The sequence below is a fragment of the Colius striatus genome, chromosome 19, assembly GCF_028858725.1.
Source record: "Colius striatus isolate bColStr4 chromosome 19, bColStr4.1.hap1, whole genome shotgun sequence".
Lineage (NCBI taxonomy): Eukaryota > Metazoa > Chordata > Aves > Coliiformes > Coliidae > Colius > Colius striatus.
In genome coordinates, this window is record NC_084777.1 from 5,153,557 (window position 1) to 5,171,292 (window position 17,736).

General features: G+C 42.1%; 1 protein-coding gene across 8 annotated transcripts in view; it reads right to left on the reverse strand.

Moving 5' to 3' along the window:
• Nucleotides 1-17,736, reverse strand: part of NUP214 (nucleoporin 214) — a 40,325-nt gene that overhangs the window by 15,114 nt on the left and 7,475 nt on the right. For 6 of the 8 annotated variants that reach the window (XM_062011459.1, XM_062011458.1, XM_062011454.1 and 3 more), the window contains 17 exons: nt 17,073-17,234; nt 15,337-15,790; nt 13,770-13,945; nt 13,156-13,253; nt 12,496-12,585; nt 11,977-12,126; nt 11,584-11,742; nt 9,431-9,534; nt 8,740-8,922; nt 8,178-8,263; nt 7,993-8,076; nt 7,414-7,659; nt 6,596-6,757; nt 6,148-6,256; nt 2,934-3,009; nt 2,157-2,265; nt 811-910 (listed from right to left, as the gene is read on the reverse strand). In XM_062011459.1, coding sequence (XP_061867443.1) covers nt 811-910; nt 2,157-2,265; nt 2,934-3,009; nt 6,148-6,256; nt 6,596-6,757; nt 7,414-7,659; nt 7,993-8,076; nt 8,178-8,263; nt 8,740-8,922; nt 9,431-9,534; nt 11,584-11,742; nt 11,977-12,126; nt 12,496-12,585; nt 13,156-13,253; nt 13,770-13,945; nt 15,337-15,790; nt 17,073-17,234 — 2,548 coding nt within the window. The remainder of the gene's footprint in view (nt 1-810; nt 911-2,156; nt 2,266-2,933; nt 3,010-6,147; nt 6,257-6,595; nt 6,758-7,413; nt 7,660-7,992; nt 8,077-8,177; nt 8,264-8,739; nt 8,923-9,430; nt 9,535-11,583; nt 11,743-11,976; nt 12,127-12,495; nt 12,586-13,155; nt 13,254-13,769; nt 13,946-15,336; nt 15,791-17,072; nt 17,235-17,736) is intronic. The other 2 variants (XM_062011460.1, XM_062011457.1) reach the window with 1 other exon arrangement.

Below are 17,736 nucleotides of genomic sequence, written 5' to 3' on the forward strand. Positions count from 1 at the left end.
GTGATCTTTCATAATGAGCACTGGAGTCCTCCAGAGACCTTTATTCCCTGAGGCTTTTTAAGCTTTCTCCAATTCTCAAAGACCAGCTGCTGATACAGAAGTCAAGTTGTGTAACTAAGACATCACTGACAACAGCACGGTCCTCAGCATCTGGTTCACAGACTGAGGCACTGCAGCCTGGGACAACGGCAGCGTTTGTTTGCTTTTTGAATTTAATTTTCCACTCTCAAAAGGATCACTTTAGCTCTTTGAAGAACACAGTAAGGCATTTGGGCAACATTCCCTTGACAAACTTGAAGAAAAATGGTTAAGATTGTTCCTCTGTACTCAGCACTGGCGAGGCTGCACATCAAGTGCTCGTTTGGGCTTCTCACTACAAGAGGGACATTGAGGTGCTGGAGCGTGTCTAAAGAAGGGCAATGCAGCTGGGGAAGGGGCTGGAGCACAAGTGTGATGAGGAACAGCTGAGAGAATGGGGGTGTTTAGTCTGGAGGACACTGAGGGGAGACATGAGCACTCTCTGCAACTCCCTGCCAGGAGGCTGGAGTGAGATGGGGGTTGGTCTCTTCTCCCAAGTAATGATTAACAAGACAAGAGGAAATGGGCTCAAGCTGGGCCAGGGGAGGTTTAGTTTGGAGATTAAGAATAAAAGGTCTTCCAAGAACTCTAGTGCAACCCCTGCCCACTCAATCTATCATTTGCAGGTGCCATTTTACAGTGTTATGCAGCTTGTAGGCAACAACACTTGCTCTAAGACCCCACATTCATATTTACTGTCAACTACAAAGAAATCTTAACATTCATACAGACCCCACAGAGGAAAACGAGAATTGACTGAGCTGTGCAGTTGTTGCTGGTACTGATGTCACTGTAGAAGTCACAGCTGTAACTGTTTTTACTGTCCCTTGTCCTGTAAGTTACAAGAACAAGTATTACAAGTAAGAAAAAAAACCCCACACCTTGTCATTCATCTACCAAGAAAGAAAAGAACAGTTCACACACACAGTGTCTGATTTTAGCAGCTGGAAACAAAACTGTTTGGCAACTTATACCAAGTCTGATATTTGTGCACAGAAACATTCCTGCTACTGTTACATCAGAGAACACACGAATTATTTCAAAGATTTAAGGCAATAAAATATATCAAGTTAGAGCAAAGATAGGTGTTGTCATCTTGACAATAAAAACTGAATAATAAAGTCAAGAAATTCTTGTGAAGTCTCCCATCAACATTTCAAAACACATCTGAAATAAAATGGAAGTGCTGTCCAATTCAGCAGCTAACATTTTCAATAAATCAAAGTTTAAGAAGCGTTTGCCAAGCCAAATATGATTCCTAGCTATTTGTACTGCTTTTTACCCCTGGCTAAGAGGCAACCTACATCCATGGATTAAAGGCAGAAGAGCAACAGAGATAGATTTCAGACATTTCTGCAAGAGGCTTATGGACCCATGTCCAATACAAGTGTTATTATCTCATACACATAAAAAATCAATTCCTTCCTTCCTCAAGCTTCCTCTGCCCGTTTGCATTTGATGGTGTAAACTGAGCATTCCTTTGCTTCTGAACTTCTAAACTGTGCACAACAGACCACAGTATCTGCACTGGCTTTCAAATTGGTCATACAGCCCAGTGTTCAGACCCTGTGCCAGAATTAGCTCGCTTCAAGCTAGTTTCAGGTACTCTTACACCGCTGCAGCCTCTACTAAAGGAATTCTCAAGTGAGACAGCAAGGTATGGAAAAAATACTCCTGTTAGTTCAGGGTGTAATCACTTTTCTGCACAAATACAACCTTCCATGTTTGAAAACAAAACAGCACAGACATCTGTTCTTCATCTGCTGTCAAAACACAGCAGCCTTTGGTAGATGTGCTTTTGACATTTCTCGTTAAGGGTTATGCCTTCTGAATCCACTTTGAAGGTGAAATTGTGTCACTGAATTCTAGATGCAGAGACAAAACATGGGACTGTACACAAAACCAATCTCCTGCTCTTCTGTACTTTGGTTTTTCAAATTCTCTCTCTCAAGACTGGCACAGTGGCCTCTCAGTGGAGGCAGCAGCTTCCTCAGTGTCTTCATTTTCTGGATCATGCATCCTGACAGCTAGCACGAGACATCCAGGCCTTATTTCCATCTCCACCAGAGACAACTTACCTGAGATTTTGTTGCCAGATGATGCTGGACTAGCTGTAGATGCCATAGGACAGGGTGCACACACAGAGGAAGGTGCAGTTTGTCCCTTAAGCGAGCTTGTTAGAGGTGTCTAAAAACACAAAACCACTTCAGGTCAGTGCAGTCTGTCCATCAACAAAGGTCCTTCTCACCATAGTCTGGTATTATGAGTATATGTGTATCTATATCCATCTCACTAGAGGAAGGTGATAAAGGACTTAGAAGTGCCCTTCAATCTTGGGACTATTGTCTTGACACTTAAATACAGACACAATACTCAACTTTTTCAACAAGTCTCTTGCAGAGGCCAGTAAGCCTCCATAGGCAACAGCTCAACAATTCCAGGGGACAACCATTGTTGCAGAGTTTTTTGATGTATGGACATAAAACCTAGCAGCTTGTTGAGCAATAGGAAAAATCTCCCTTGATTCCCTAGCCCTTTTTCTGTGAGTGTGTGAAATGTAGGTGTATCGAGATAATATAGTTTCCTTTGTTGTTAGCTGCAACCCTTTTTGCTGCAAGGCTGTGACTGTTCAAAAGGTATGAGTCTCCAAAAGAAGGAAAAGGCAAGACATAACAAAGATATGCCTAGCATCACACTGCCAAAGTCACAGATAAAGAAATGGTTTGCCAAGAATACAGGGCAAGCTGTGAAGGGAGATTTTTAGATGACCTGTTCACGAACAATTAACCCCCCAAATTGTGCTGAGCATACCCAGGTACAGTATTCCACAGGGAAAAGGTTCTGTATCACGATACCTGTTTAGCTTGATTTGTAGCAACAGTTGCCAAAACTTGCTGGACTGCCTGGGCTGCAGAGTGAGGCACAGATGATCTTAAAAAGAAACATGAAAACATTAATGAATGACTAGCCTAAAAGGACTTCCTCAGCTATCAAAAAGCACAGCTTCCATGAATCTTGGACAAGCACTGCTACTAAAGATTCCACACGCAGCTCCAAATGAACAAATCTGATTAGAGAATAAACCTCTTAAATGAATCGACCACATTTAACAAAGGAAGTCTGCAAACGTGTTTAAAGCTCTAGACTTACATGCTGAAGTCTTCTTCACAGGCTCTTGCCTCAGAAGAAAGTCAGGCCTTTCTATTTTACAGGGAGTTGATGAAAAATCAGCAGGTAAGGGGATTACAATTTTATGCCTAGTGGATAACAAATTTAAGAAGCTTCCTTTACATTGTGGAGTCCAGACAAGTATATGCAGCTCTGAGAAACGCTGAGCAAGGAGACAAAGCTGAAGAGGGGGTGAGGAAGTGCTTCATGTCTTTGAAGTGTAGTATAAATATTAATGAAATCATGGCAAGAACTCTGATAAAATTAACCCAAATTCTGCATTATAGGTTTGGGAATTTTGACCGTGAAATAAACGGCACGTCAGAGCCCACAGACAATTGGTGCAGAGAGGCAGCTACTTCTGAGGGGAGAGACATCCAATCACAGTAACCTGGGAACAGCCATCCAGTTTTAGCATCTCCTCAAGTCCATGCCTCATCAGGTTCAGCAGCTTAAGTGACCAGTGCCAGAAGCTTTCATAAGCATAAATTCAACACTTGATTGCGTTCTCTTGGTGGCAAAGGCCAGTTTTCCCTTACCCTAGCAGCTTCTCTCCATCTCAACTCAGGCTAATAAGCAATCTATATATTATTATCATCTTGTAAAGCATGAGGACTCCCAAACTGCAGGCCAACTCATAGACATTTCCAACTATACTCCAAAGGAAGAGGACATACACATGAAACAGTAATTTTGCATAGTCACTTTGTCTTGGATAGGATGTTGTGCTATTTAAACAATTTTGCTTTATTGGTAAGCCCTTCCTTTCAGCAATGAGCACTTGGTCTCCCTGTTGCATGGCCTGGATTTGCCCTCTGCCTAAAGCAAAAGTAAGGCAAACAAGGAAAACTTCACATCAGCACCAGAAAGAGTCCATGTTGAGAAGGTGCAGCTGGAAATTTCAAGTTCATATGAAGCCTGAACAAAAAACAAAACAAGAGAGGGTCTGTGAAACTCATGATAGAGTTGGACAGCAAAGTCCAAGGTCACTTGACCCACAGCTTCTCTGATAAAGCTACAAAAAAAGCTGGTTTTCACTTCAGTTGTGGAAAGAGGAGGTTTTTTTGCACTGAAAAACTATATACAAGCAACTAGACTGGGACCACCACACCTACCCACAGGCCATTGAACAACTGCTAACAACTGAACAATCATTACTGCTTAACAACCCGAGGAGTGTGCTGTGGCAGCAAAAGAGCCAGGATGTCTGAAGGAGCAGAAGCCCAGGAATTAACTTTGCTGGGTGAACACTCTTTCCTTTAGTACTGACTCTGACTGGCAGCCACGGTTCATTTGGGTAGAATTTTTAAAGAGTACATTTTTATGAGGTCAGCTATAAAATAAGACTGTAAAAAGCCTTCAAGATATCAAGCTAGCTGGTGCTCTATAAATTAAGAGAGATCAATCAATACTGCCAGTCTAAAACTACTTGAAAGTAAGATTGGTTTCGCTTGGATGTAGTTAAAGACCAATCTCAGATGCGTATCATGTCTCACGTCCTTGCTTCTGTGCAGCCACTTTACTTTTTTCAATCACAGTTTTGATGACACAAAGTGTAGACAACTCTTCCTGGTCATAAATGCTTTCAGCAAAATTTCCCCAGAGCTGTTTGCAAGTTTTGCTTCCAAGAGGGACATGAAGCATTCCCCTTCCCCTTCTTAATTTATCACTAAGAAAAACAAAACAGTAAAACACTCCCAAACTGTTTCCCAATTATAATGCAGAAGAAACAGTGAAGTGAGTTGCAAGGTCAGCAGCTGAGTACCACCGCTGTAGGACTCTGCTCCCTTTTTGAAATGTCATCTTTTTTCTCTGTGAAGAGGATACAAACATGTACAAAAAAAGTGTTGTTACAACAGAAATCTTTGTGTTGTCCCCAGTTACACGGATGAAGTGTTCTTTTAATGCATAAATAACCGCACATTGTACGTGGCAAATTTATCCCACTTTATGCAGGAAGTCCAATTTAGTTCAGACTTCTCAGTGGTGCCCTTGCTTCTCCAGCCCAAAGACAACCATGCACTATCTTGATCTTAAGCAAGAGTAGAAACCTCAAGCAAAGAGAGTTTCAAGGTCATTATGATGACAAGGAAAAGGACTAGTTCTGTGGCTGGTGACAAAGCCTGGTGATAAGACAGAAATCTTTGGAATGAGCTCAGCTGGCTGTTGTCTGTAGGAGGTAGAGAAGCAGGAAAGACAGTGTTACAGCTAACTCACAAGGAATCTTTACAAATTCAAGGTTAAATACCAGAAGACAAGATTCATAATTTACTGGCAGCTCTGTATTTTTCCCAAAGTGAACTGGCCTCTACTGACACTCAACCCTTCAGCCAAAATTCTGATGTGAAAACATTTGAGACAAGTTTCCAGAAAAGCCAGTGTACAGTTCTTCTCCCCCTCAGGGGATGAATCTGGAAACAGACAGATGAGGTATAACTCCAGAGAAGGTTTCCTCTGTAATGTAAAAGTAGAAGGAACAACGTTTGGATAGCTTAAGGCCACAGACTACACTCTGTGACAGAGGCATGCACTTCACTCACAGAGAAGAGGCAAAATAGAGGTAGTGACTGGAAAGACATCAGATCCAAAGTACATATTAGCAGTAAAACCACTGAATCCCAAAAGGAAAGGTTGCACTAAAATGTATTTCACAGGCTAATGGAGCAGGTGGTTAATACTGGTCTCATCACTTGCTCAGCACAAGCCATTAGCAAAGCCTTGAATGACCTGGGGAAAAAAAAAAAATGTTTCCTCCTTTCATTCCACAAACCCAATACCCCTCTCTAAATGCATCCACTCTAGGTCTTGCATAGCCAGACTATGTAAAATACTACTACTGCTCTCCACTGGCAGATGTGCTCTATTGCAAGCATTACAGAAAGAAGGGGAACAACCACTCACCCTATTACTGTAGAGACAGCTGGAGCCAACACGCCAGTCTTGAGCTCTCGCACATTCACCACCTGAGGAACGTTTTTCAGGGTTGATTCAGTCAGGGAGGTGCTTACAGCTTTAGAGGGTGGGGAAAAAAAGAAAGAGAAAAAGAAAGAAATGTAAAGATGATCTCTATATTAAGCATTACACTCACTATATTGCCTTTGAGTAACTTCAGAAGAAATACATCCAGCTTCCTAGCGGGTATCTGATGTATCTGGCCCTAAACATTCGGCATCTCAGCCCTCAATACAGACACCAAAGTACTGGGCAGCTCTTATATAGTTGGTATATTTTTACCAAATCTAGTTATCCTTAACAACTTGCCCTTACCTACATTGCACAGCACAAAATTTCAGTAAAAAGCCACATTCAGTTGCTCAGAGGTCACATGGGCAATTAGTCATCCTTTTACCTGGGGACTGGTTAGCCATATGCCTCCTCAGAGCTGCGGCAGCAGCTGCCTGTGGTGCTGGAACAGTGACGGTGGGAGCAGGGGCCCCATGTTTCACAGTCTTTGTTTCAAGCACTGCACTGTCTGCCCCTTGTGGTATGATTCTGTTTGAAGATGTAGGCACTAAAAAACAACCAAATCAACAAAAATATTACAGTTCATTATATTTACAAATTAGGGAGACTTGGACTTGAACTCTTAAGTTCCTCCTTCCTTCTGACAAGCAGATCTTTTAAACAATCAACATGATCTGTCCCTGGCAGTTCCTGTATATCCCAAGGAATTTAGCAAGTATGTCTCAATAGCTGTCATTTCAATGCATTAGATGACTTACAGTTTCTTGTTACAGACACTTCTGCTGACACTTTCTTTTTCTCTCTGGCTATAGAGATAAAAAAATCCTTCTCTTACTGTGACTCACTGGGCTCCAAACTAACTCTGGCCACACCAATCAAACACAGCAGTACTTCAGTTGCTTTGGGCATTATTTGAAGGAATAATGGCCTCCACAAATTACTGAAGGAAGACAATGTACCTATGGTCAGTACTATTTAAAAGCAACAAGTTATCACAAAAATACAGTCAATAAGTCAAGATATTTTAGCAGCTTTTAGCTGAAGTTCGAGGTTACAATGCCACTCTGCTAACTGCTTCTGGAAACTTGGCAACGTACATCTGCATGCTGCAATCTCATCTCTCCAGGAACTGAAGCACTGGCAATGGACACAGCAGTTAAAGAACATATGTTGAATAGGAGAGGTATTGCAAAAACAACTCACACAAAGTACCCAAGGAGGGGTGCTGTTTCCCAAAGGATGGAGACTGAGCTATCAAACCAGGCTGGATGGACGGAGTACGGACCACAGGAGCATGACGAGGGACTTGGACTGGAGCAGCCTCTTCTTCCTGGTCCACTGCCTGTGAATCATCGTTCTCCAGTGACTGGGAAAATGAGGATGTTGAACTCACTTCATCCAAATCTTCATAGTATCTTGTGGACAGGAAGGCAGATTGGGACAAACTTGCTGCAACATCAGAAACAAAACTGTGTGTGTGTGTATTAAGTTGAGGAAATCATCCAGCCTAACATAGCCACTCTATTTTAGGATGCTCTTCTACTGGTTTGTTTTAATCCTACATTGATAAGGCTCAACCCCTTAACCGCCACAAAAGGTGGCTTTCAACAAAACAGTAACTGAAAGCAATTCTTACTGAGAGCAGATAGGGGGAGAAGTGACAGGAAATGAGAAGCAAGGGTTGAGGAGTGAGAAGCCAAACAGCTTTAGGATTGATTTCCACAGCAGTTAAGTCACTCTCCTGTAAAGCATTTCAGACTTGTATGGTAACTAAAGGTTTACCTGGAGCTGTAGACCTAATTGGTGGAGTTTTCCTCTTGGCTAGGAAATTCCTCAACTGTGCCTGTTTCACAGGGGATAATTTAGCTGGAAAAATAAAAACCAGTTATTAGTCTATAGTCAAACTACAAGTCAAAAAAAGTAATTCCCATTTATGGTGTGAATGTCAGGAAGAAAGAATAAGTTACCAGGTACTTTAGGCAGAGGTTTGGCATGTGATTCCAAGGTAGTTTTCATCAAGGCGCTGCGCAGGCTTTCAACATCACTGTCAAAACTGGGACAAGGCAGAGCAGTGAAAAAACATGATCAGCAGAAAGAAATCAACTAAGTCAGGAACAAAATGGGGTCAAAAAGGAGCCACTAGAACCAATGGCTTATCGGAGAAAACAGCTCCTCTAGATACTGTGCTATTTAAAACACATGCATCTTTATGTATTTTGGAAACTCTGGGAGCTACTCAGTACTTCTTCCCCTGCATTCAGACAGACAACCAGCAGTACCTCAGCCTGGAGCTTCTCCTGTTTACTATAACAAAACATAACTTTTAGGGGAAATTTCTGATAAGCATCAAACAATGTGCCACAGAGTATAATCAATGAGCTTCGCTATCAGCTGGGTATAGTTTAGTACCATTTTTAGGACATCATCCTATCCTCCCATACCACATCCACAAAGCAAAATTCTTTGAAGGACGCTGGGGGCAAGAGAGGGAGAGCGTCACCACCACTCTGAAACTCATGTTTCACATACCTTTGAGCATTGCTAAGAGAAGATGTATCACTGGGGACACTCCACTGAGATGTCCGGTTATACAGTCGGAGCTGATGCAGGTTGTTCATGAGCTGATTCAGTCTCTTCCTCTGCTGACTGATTATCTCCCGGTTGTTAGCCAGGGTGTTAAACAAAGTCTCTCGCTCAGGAACTATCAGATGCCTTAAGACAGCAGATCAAGAGACAGGGGTAAGGACCATTCTACATATCTAGCCACAGGCAGGCATGCATACATAAAGCAGTTTAGTGGTTCTAGCTACTTAAACTCTGTGAGGTCAAACTTGGCTTGGTTTGAACACCAAAGCAGTGTGGTTCAACTCAAATGCTTATTTCTCCTTTGGGTATGCTGCAAGTTTATTCCTTTAGCTCATTTCTTTCAAGATGTTTTCTTCATTAGAGAGGTTTTATTATCTACCAGTAAAGAATGCATTTGGTTTCCATAAAGCTTATCTTTTTTTTTCTATAAGCACTGTTTATACTGTATACAGTCACCATGCAAGCTTTTAACACATGAGAGCAAAGACTCTGACCCTATAGCTTCCATTAGGTTTATTAGTCAAGTTCATCCCTAGACTCCTTGAAAAGGCTTTTGTCTGTCGATTAGACACTAATACCTGATTCACTGACATGCTCCTCACTCTTTACCTGTATTCTAGTTCCAGTTACTTACCTCTGTGCCCTCTTCTGTTCCAGATGTCGATCCCATTCCAAATCCAGGACATCATTCACATCCTGAACAGCAAACTTCACGTACTGGTGCAAGCGTCGGATTTCCTACCATGCAAAATAAAGCCAGCTTTTAATCCCCTTCAGAAATCCCCATTGCAGTTACAGAAGCTGAAGACCCTTTGGGCTCCTTCAGTCCAAGCCATGCAGCACTTTTCAATGCCTGGAAAGTTTTACCAGCAAAACATAACCCAATACAGTGAAAATCTACTCATTAGCCAATGGGGTAACCACAAGGCTTGGCTTGGACATTTTATCCCAGCTCTCAACTAGAAATAATACTTTCCATAATGTCTGCAAAGCATTGCCAAGTCTTTACAGAAAGGGTTTTACAAACATCAGGTGCTATACAAAACAAATCTTATTTCAAATCTCATTTCCAGAACATGAGTCATTTGCTCCCATTTTACAATGCTGAAACTTCTAACAATTATAGGTGAGCAAAGCTTTGCAGGCTATTCATATGGCTCTAGGATACCAGCATTCCCAGACTATGAAAGCACTCACAAATACTCACAACTTCCATGTTAAGGCAAGGAATTAACTTGAATTTTATGAGCAGCACAGAGTAAAGTGACTTATCCATAACCACATAGTTGAGCAACTGTCACAAATAAGCCAGAGACTTCTGGCTACAAGCCTTGCTCTCTAAACAAAACCAAAGATCAGCCTCATTACTGTCACCCCTCCAGCCTGTCATGGCATGAACAGGTCTTGAACTCCAACCTTGTAAAATGGAAATGGAAACTGCAGTTGGTTTCAGCTCATCTCAACAAATAACAATGATGAAGCAACCAAGTAACACAGCCTGGGAAAAATTACACTGCAACTGTCTTTGAGATACATCATGAAGTTCTAATGTGATGTACCCAGCCTGAAATCAAATCCAGTCCTACTCTATGCTTAGTGCCACAAATGACCAAGCATAGGTTTCTTCTCCCAGCAACTACAAGCATTATATAGCAACAACTCTCTGGACAGCAAATCAATATGGCTGGTCATCAGAAGAGCCTCAGGATACTTAAAACTTAATTGAAAACCAATACACGATGCTGACTAAATGAGCTTTTCTCACCCAGGAGAATGGGGATGATGTAGACTGAACAGAATTTAAGAGTCAGGCTAGAGCTGTCTTCCTCAAACTTTCAAAAGTTGACCTAAAAACTCTCTCCTTACATCCTAGTCCACTTCCACTTCTCTCCCACTGTTACTCTGCCCTAGGATCCTCTCTCTAGATCACTGAAACAAACAAAATTCACAAGCATAAGCCTGAAATGTCACAGATATAGTGGACATCAAAGCAGGCACACAATTAAGACTGTGACTTAACCTAGGGACTCCAGGTGAAGACTAGAGATCAGACCTAAAAGAAATTACTTCAGGTCAGCTGATTTCTAGCAACTGTGTGCATGTGCTTGATAGCTACCTTAACAAAGATGATATTCAATTATGTCTTCACCCTGATAATCAAACCTCTGGAGGGGAACTTATGAGTGTACAAAAGACCAAGTATCATTTGTAGGCCACATTCATTCTTATTTTCCTTAGAGTCAAATAGCCCTCTCCTCACCAGAGCTGTAACAAAAAGAGTGCTTCATTCCTAGTTTCTATCATGTCTTTGAAAGCCTCTTTATGTACTGCTGGTTATTCTTCTTTGTGCTCCAGCTTTTAGAATATCATTTAGCTTTATGCTTCACCATCCATGAAATTAACCACACAATTCTGTAAGTCATAATAAATCATCAAGTTGTTCCATGAGGCACTTGCTGGAGATAAAAATAATTCCAATAACTCTTCTGCAAAGTGCTGAAAACACCCAGTGTTTTAACTTAAATCCCTGAGCAAACACTACAGGTTGAGAAGGAACAGGATGTCAAGAGTCAACATTCCAGTCACATTCTGAACTTCCCTTCAGCAGGAGTTCTGAATCATCACTGCAAATGGCAACAACACTGAGAAGCTTTAGGAAAGACTTTTCTGCATGTCTTGCAAACTCATGGAAAACAAAGCTCATCACACATTTACTAGACCATGTTGAAACAGCAGATATTTAGGACAGAACAAAATTAGTGGACATTTGGCTGACGTGCTTCATACCTGAAACTGTGCTTTACTCTTGAGATCCAAAGGTTTCTTATAGAGCAAGTGCAAATATCCCGAGCTATGATTCCGCTCATTCTGCTCTCTAGCCTCCTCTACCCCTGCAAATCCTTCCAGCAAGGTTGTCTTCAGAATACTAATATCTCCATGAAGTGACTGCAAATAGAACAAATGAGATAAGGTTCAAAAGGACCACTTCTTCACTGTCATCTCTAGCACAGGGGCTTCTGCAAGCACCTAAAAACACAACTGCAAACATCACCCCTACATTCACGCAGCACAGTCAGATTTTCCATCTACATCCATTCAGCTTTAGCAGGTTAAATGGGAACATCAGGTGAAGAACAGTCATTGCTGAGGAGTTAAACAGGTTGAAAACACTCTGCTCACCTCTGTTGTCTCTTTAATTTCCAAGAGGAAGGTGTGAAGATCATCTAACTCAGTTCGCAACATCTTCATTTCCTCTGGGGTACCAACTTGGAAAGAGGCTTTGGAAGTCCGAGCCTTCAGTTCCTCCACCTCCTTTTGAAAATGTGCAATCTACAAAGCCAAGCAGAAGAGAGTGAAGCCACTGAAACATAGCAGGGTCTGGGACAAACATCACAGCTCATGGATAACATTTCTACTACACCATAAACATCTGTCACTTTGCAGCCAAAGCAGGAAATTCTTCTTGAAGATTAACAGGCAAGAATACTCCACTTTTCCAGCACAGTAATTGAAATTAAAGATGACTGAACAGGATGCACAATGAGAAATTACAAACCAGGCTGATCATCTTAGGAAAAAATTCCATTCTGATTCCTGAACTACTGATCAGAACACATGTGAACTGAAATAAGCATCTGTGTACCTATTACAGCTCTTACAGCTTCTAAAATGAACAAAATAGCTTGAAAAGAATCTTACCTCCTCTCTGATTCCTGCTATGACAGGGTCTGAATCCTTCCACTGGTGGGTCTGCTTCTCTAAAGCTGTGCTGGGGAGTACTGATTTGCCCTGAAAAAGCACAAACAGTATTAGAGATATATCCTTAGCAACAGGGAGCTTAGAATATCAAAAAAGGCCTGTTGTTAGAAACTGCGTTCAGACACCAGTCACCAGGGAGACAATAGTCCTAAGTATAAATACTTGTTCTACTGTAAACTAAGACTGGCATGTGCATATTTGAAGTAGGACTGTGCAGTATCTAGAAGTATCTAGCTAAAGCTTTACCAAAGCAATCTGCTCTGTATCACTGCTTTGATTTCAACACACCTGGTGTTTCTTAATATACAGTCAAGGCATCTCTTCACTGTTTATTAGCTTGGAAAGCCAGTGAAACTTCCTAATTTCCACAAAAGTGGGAAGTATTAGCTTCTCCAACTCCATTATCACAACATACATCAAAACACAGTTCTCTGAAGAGATGCACAGACCATAGTTTCAGTCCCACAGATTTGCCACTGTTTTAATATCAAAGGCTAGCTAGTTGACCTAAGAACAGGCACTCGGTCCAATGAATTCTAAGCAATTAATGGGCCTTGTAAAACATTCATCCTCTAAAGACTCCACTGAAGTTCTCATTACCTGAGCAGAACTTGGCTTTGCTGCAGATGGAGTGATTTTGGCTGTCTTCTGTAGTAAAGAAGCTGAAGGCACATTTTGAGCAGGACGTGCCACTGGAGCTTGAAAAGACAGAGTCACTTATGAACTTATTCAAAGCTTGAGAAGACAGTTTGTGATCAGACACAAACAAAATCACCCCTGTCAAACTCAAAAGCAGCAGTGGTATGGGCCCCAGAGCAAGACCACACCTTCCTTAGGGGCTGTTGGATAGGAATCCAACTTCTCTGCTAACGGTAACAACTGTCACACTGATCTGTGTTACTGCCCAGATACTTTCCCAATCAGAGCTGTATTACAGAGCACTGAAAGTGCCATAACTTCTAGATGAATTGAAGAAGCTGAATATATTCATTTCACATATGGATGTCTGGGGAAAAAAGTACACAAATGGAAAAACTTCTCAGTTTCAGTACTAAGCCCACACCATTACAGTGTGCAAATGAAGGTCTGTTCTATCAGTAAAAGCAGCAGGAAAAATAAGAATGAAAGAAGACAAATGAAGCTCACTGTTTCCTAAATCCATTACAACATTGTTTATAATGCATTACTCCCAACAATATGCGTCAGGCTCCTACCTGTGGCAGGCAGAGGGGTCGAAGCCTTCAGTGGTGCAGTAGAAGAGGCTGTGAGGGGGGTGGACTGGCTTGGAGAACCTACAGAAGCAGCTTTTGAAGTAGTTGAGAATGAAAACATTGTGGAAGTGCATTGACCACTGCTGCTAGTGGGAGAAGAGCTATCTACAGCAGCAAACCTGCAACAGAAAGTAGAGTATCTTTCAGCTCTAAAGCAGTGCTGGCTGTTTCCCTCCATCCAAAATGAAGCACTAAGTTCAAATCAATTAGCATCCCCTAAGATCAGCAACAGCTCAAGCTCCAGGTGCAAATTTACAAGTGCAGATTCTGGAGACAGTGGGAACGAGCCATTGAGCATAACTTCTGAATACATAAAACCATAAAGCCTGCTATCATAGATCCATCCAGTAAGCCGCTACCCTGCTTCAAAATGACTTCATCATTTTGCACCAAAGCAGCAACTAGAGCAGATGTGAGCTGCCCTTCAGTGTCATCCTTGCAGGCAGGCTCAAACAGAAATTCTGCAAGAAAATATTAACTCCCATTCATCTGCAAATTAAGCTCCTCAAGGCAGCCAATTTAAATATTCAGCCAATTCACAAGCATATCATTTGCTTTATACAGCAAATATAAACCTTAACAAGCCCTAATAGCTACCATCAGATCCTGCTGTAGTAAAGGCTTTTCTAATTAGAAAATAATCATTTGAACAATCAGAAATTTCTTATGATGAAAATTGCTCAACTGATCTCCATTGAAAGCAGCTCCAGTTAACATAGCTCTGTGTTTCAAACCAGTCCCTCTAAAAACAGAGAGCAAGTCTCAGGAGTCAGAGGGAAGACTGGGTATATCAAATCTGTGAACACTCATCATTCAAATCCATTTTGCACAGTTTCTAATCAATATTACTTTCAGTTGTCATGAACAAGCTTTGAAGATTTCAGATCCTGTGTTCAGTGACTGTGCAGACATCTCAGAACAAAACCAAAAGGTCTGGCACCTTCTCCACTGAACAGCTGATGAAGGAAATTCATCAGCTGTGGATACAGCTGCCCCTCAGCTCTGAGTTACTCTTTGGGCTGGGGGTAAGAAATGTTTGACAAACAGTCAAAGAAACTCATGCTAACAAAACCACTTGTGCTAACACTAATGCACTCCCAGACACAAAGGATTTCAAATCTCAGTGTCCACAGGAGTTCTTAACCATGATTTCCATCAAATTAAGGCATGGAATTATTGTTTGAGGCCTACGAAGCAAAGACGTGAAAAAAGTAGTTATCTGGCAATTTGGAAAATTATCAGTGTAATTTTTGGCATTAATCCTTGACTAGTATTGTGCCCATGAACACAACCTCTAGCATATAACCTCTGGCAAGGGATGCTAGAGAAGTTTTCACAGCCAAGACAGATGTGTCTTGGATAAAGAAAAGCTTTCTCAATGCTTTCCTGGGAGCACGGGGAACAGATAGCATGGCAAAAAGCCAGAAGTCATCTTCAGAACTACCAAACATTGTCCTCACTTGGAACAATTTAACAAGTATCCAGCCACTGCATTAACTATTATATTTACTTCTCATTGAGGTTCACTTTGACTGAAGAAGCTGAAGGGGAAAAAGATGGCTTCTGTGCAACAGGTGTTGTGGGGAGTGGTGGCCCAGGTGAACTGTCTGCAGCTGGCTTAAAGTTCATGGATCCAAATGAAAAGGTGGTGGCAGTAGCTGTAGTGGTCCCTGTGGAAGAAGCAGGAGCCATGGACACCTTGGGAGAAGCAGAGGAGAAGGAAAACGTTGCTGCTCCAGTCAGACTGGGAGCCAGAGCTTGCTGGGAAGCATCAGTGGCAAAGGGATAAGGTGGAGGATCACTGCCTGTGGCACCAGGCATCTTCACAGTTGAAGGCATGAAGGAAAAAGCAGCTGCTCCACCCGCTGCAGGAGGCTGAGTCGAGGCAGGAGCAGCAGCAATGACACCTGGTACTGCCTCAGCCTTTAAAGTTGGAGGAGTGGTTGGAGTTGTGGCAGTACTTCCTACAGAAAGACAAATGGAGAAGGAAGAGACTCATTTGCTGCATTGACTAATGGTACAAGGTATTGCAAGACAGACAATACAGTGAAGAAGAGAGATGGCAGAGCTGGGCTTCTAGTCCCCAAACCCAGTAAGTGATACAGAAACTGCACAAAGCCCATGATCAATACTATAGTCTATCTAGATTAATGTTGCCTGGAATTTCCTGTGAAAGGGCTTCACCTTCCTCCATTGATTTTGATGAGGTTCCTGCCACCTCAAATAAAACAGGTTGTCAGCACACAAATCAGCCAATGCTGCAGAGAGGCAGGCTGCCAAAAAGAAGCATTCTTTTTGGAAAGGAGAAGCAAATTCAGGGTTAGGGAAGAAAATGGTGGGTTTCCAATTATTATTGCAAGCATATAGAGAAGCAGAACAATCAGTTTACCTGCCTACCCAAGCACGAAAAACTACCTACTTCACATATGGTAACACATACACAACTCAGAGAAAATCACTGCTCCTCACTAGAAGAATGCTATTGTTTAAATAACAGAATGAAATAACAGATTGCAGGATGCTACTGTTTAAATAAGCTTTTGCTGCAGCCAAACACCTTAGTTCATACCATGGCCTCTTGGCACAAATATGCAGGAAAATCATCACCTTTCTGCAGCACACAGACCATGCTCTGGCTCTGTACCTGTCCCCAGGCAGAACCTGTCATTAGTGCTGCAGTTCCAGTCATGCAGACCAAATCTGGGAAAAGAGCCTCCTAGAATTGCTTTGGCTCTGTTCCCTAAAGGTTGATTGCACAGTAGAGTCTGAGTGCCCAGTATGCAAAGTGCTTGAGATCCCACAAAATGAGTATCACAGAACTCCTGAGTGGTGGGGGTTGGAAGGGCCCTACACAGCCCCTCAATCAGGGAGCACAGGAACACGCCCAGGAGGGTTTGGAAACTTCTCAAAATAAAGCCTCCACATCCTCCCTGGGCAGCCTGGGCCAGGGCTCCCTCACCTCAGCACCAAACAAGTTTTCTCTTGGGTTTAAGTGGAACTTTTTGTGTTCCAGCTTGTCCTGTCACCGGACACTTGAGAAAAGTACAGGACTAGATAATGTCACAATGATGCACAAAAGAGAGAAGACAGTCCTGGGAGCACAAAACACCCAAAAACTTCCCCCACTACTATTCTAAAGAAAACAGAAAATATATTTCCTGTGACCACATACACATTTGACTACCAAGCTTAACAGATGAAGATGACAAATATCCACAACTGCAAGGGTCCCCCCAGAACACTTACCTGCTGCCTTTGGAACTCTCTCCCCTACTAACAGCAGTGGTTCTGGGGTCACCATAAGCGACCTGACCCCTGGGTTTTGATTGATCATGTAGAAGGGGCAAAGCACACCATCCGTAGAGAGCAAGATCAGGACTGGAGCTGGAGGAAGGGTCTTCTCATCATCTGCCAGAGACCACATATATAAGTCCTGCAGCCAAAGTTTCCTGTTCTGTTCCTACTGGCACTAGCACCTTCACAAGACTTAGCACAGTATTTCTTAGATTTCTCCCTTCTTGCTTTCACCTGAATCTTTGATCCCTTCCTTCTTTGAGAAGGCACAATTCTCCTCTTTTCATTCTTTATTCTTTCCTATTCCTGACTTCACGTTTCATGAAGTCATAGATGAAGGGTTATTTTGACAATCAAAAGTGACCTCCTGAATGACAAAGGCCAATTTTCACCTAAAGCTTTTCCACACTTTGAAGCTGTCCATTTTCTTCACCTGTATGCTGTTTTCTCCTTCAATCCTCTGCCTTTCAACAATCCCACATTCCACTGGGTCCTGTCACATCAATAATATTCATATACATAAAGTATGAAAGAGAATGGCTAGACAGGAAGCTTTTAAACTTGGGAGAAAGCCAGCATCTAACAACCTGATGATATGAACCTCTGATATAAAATA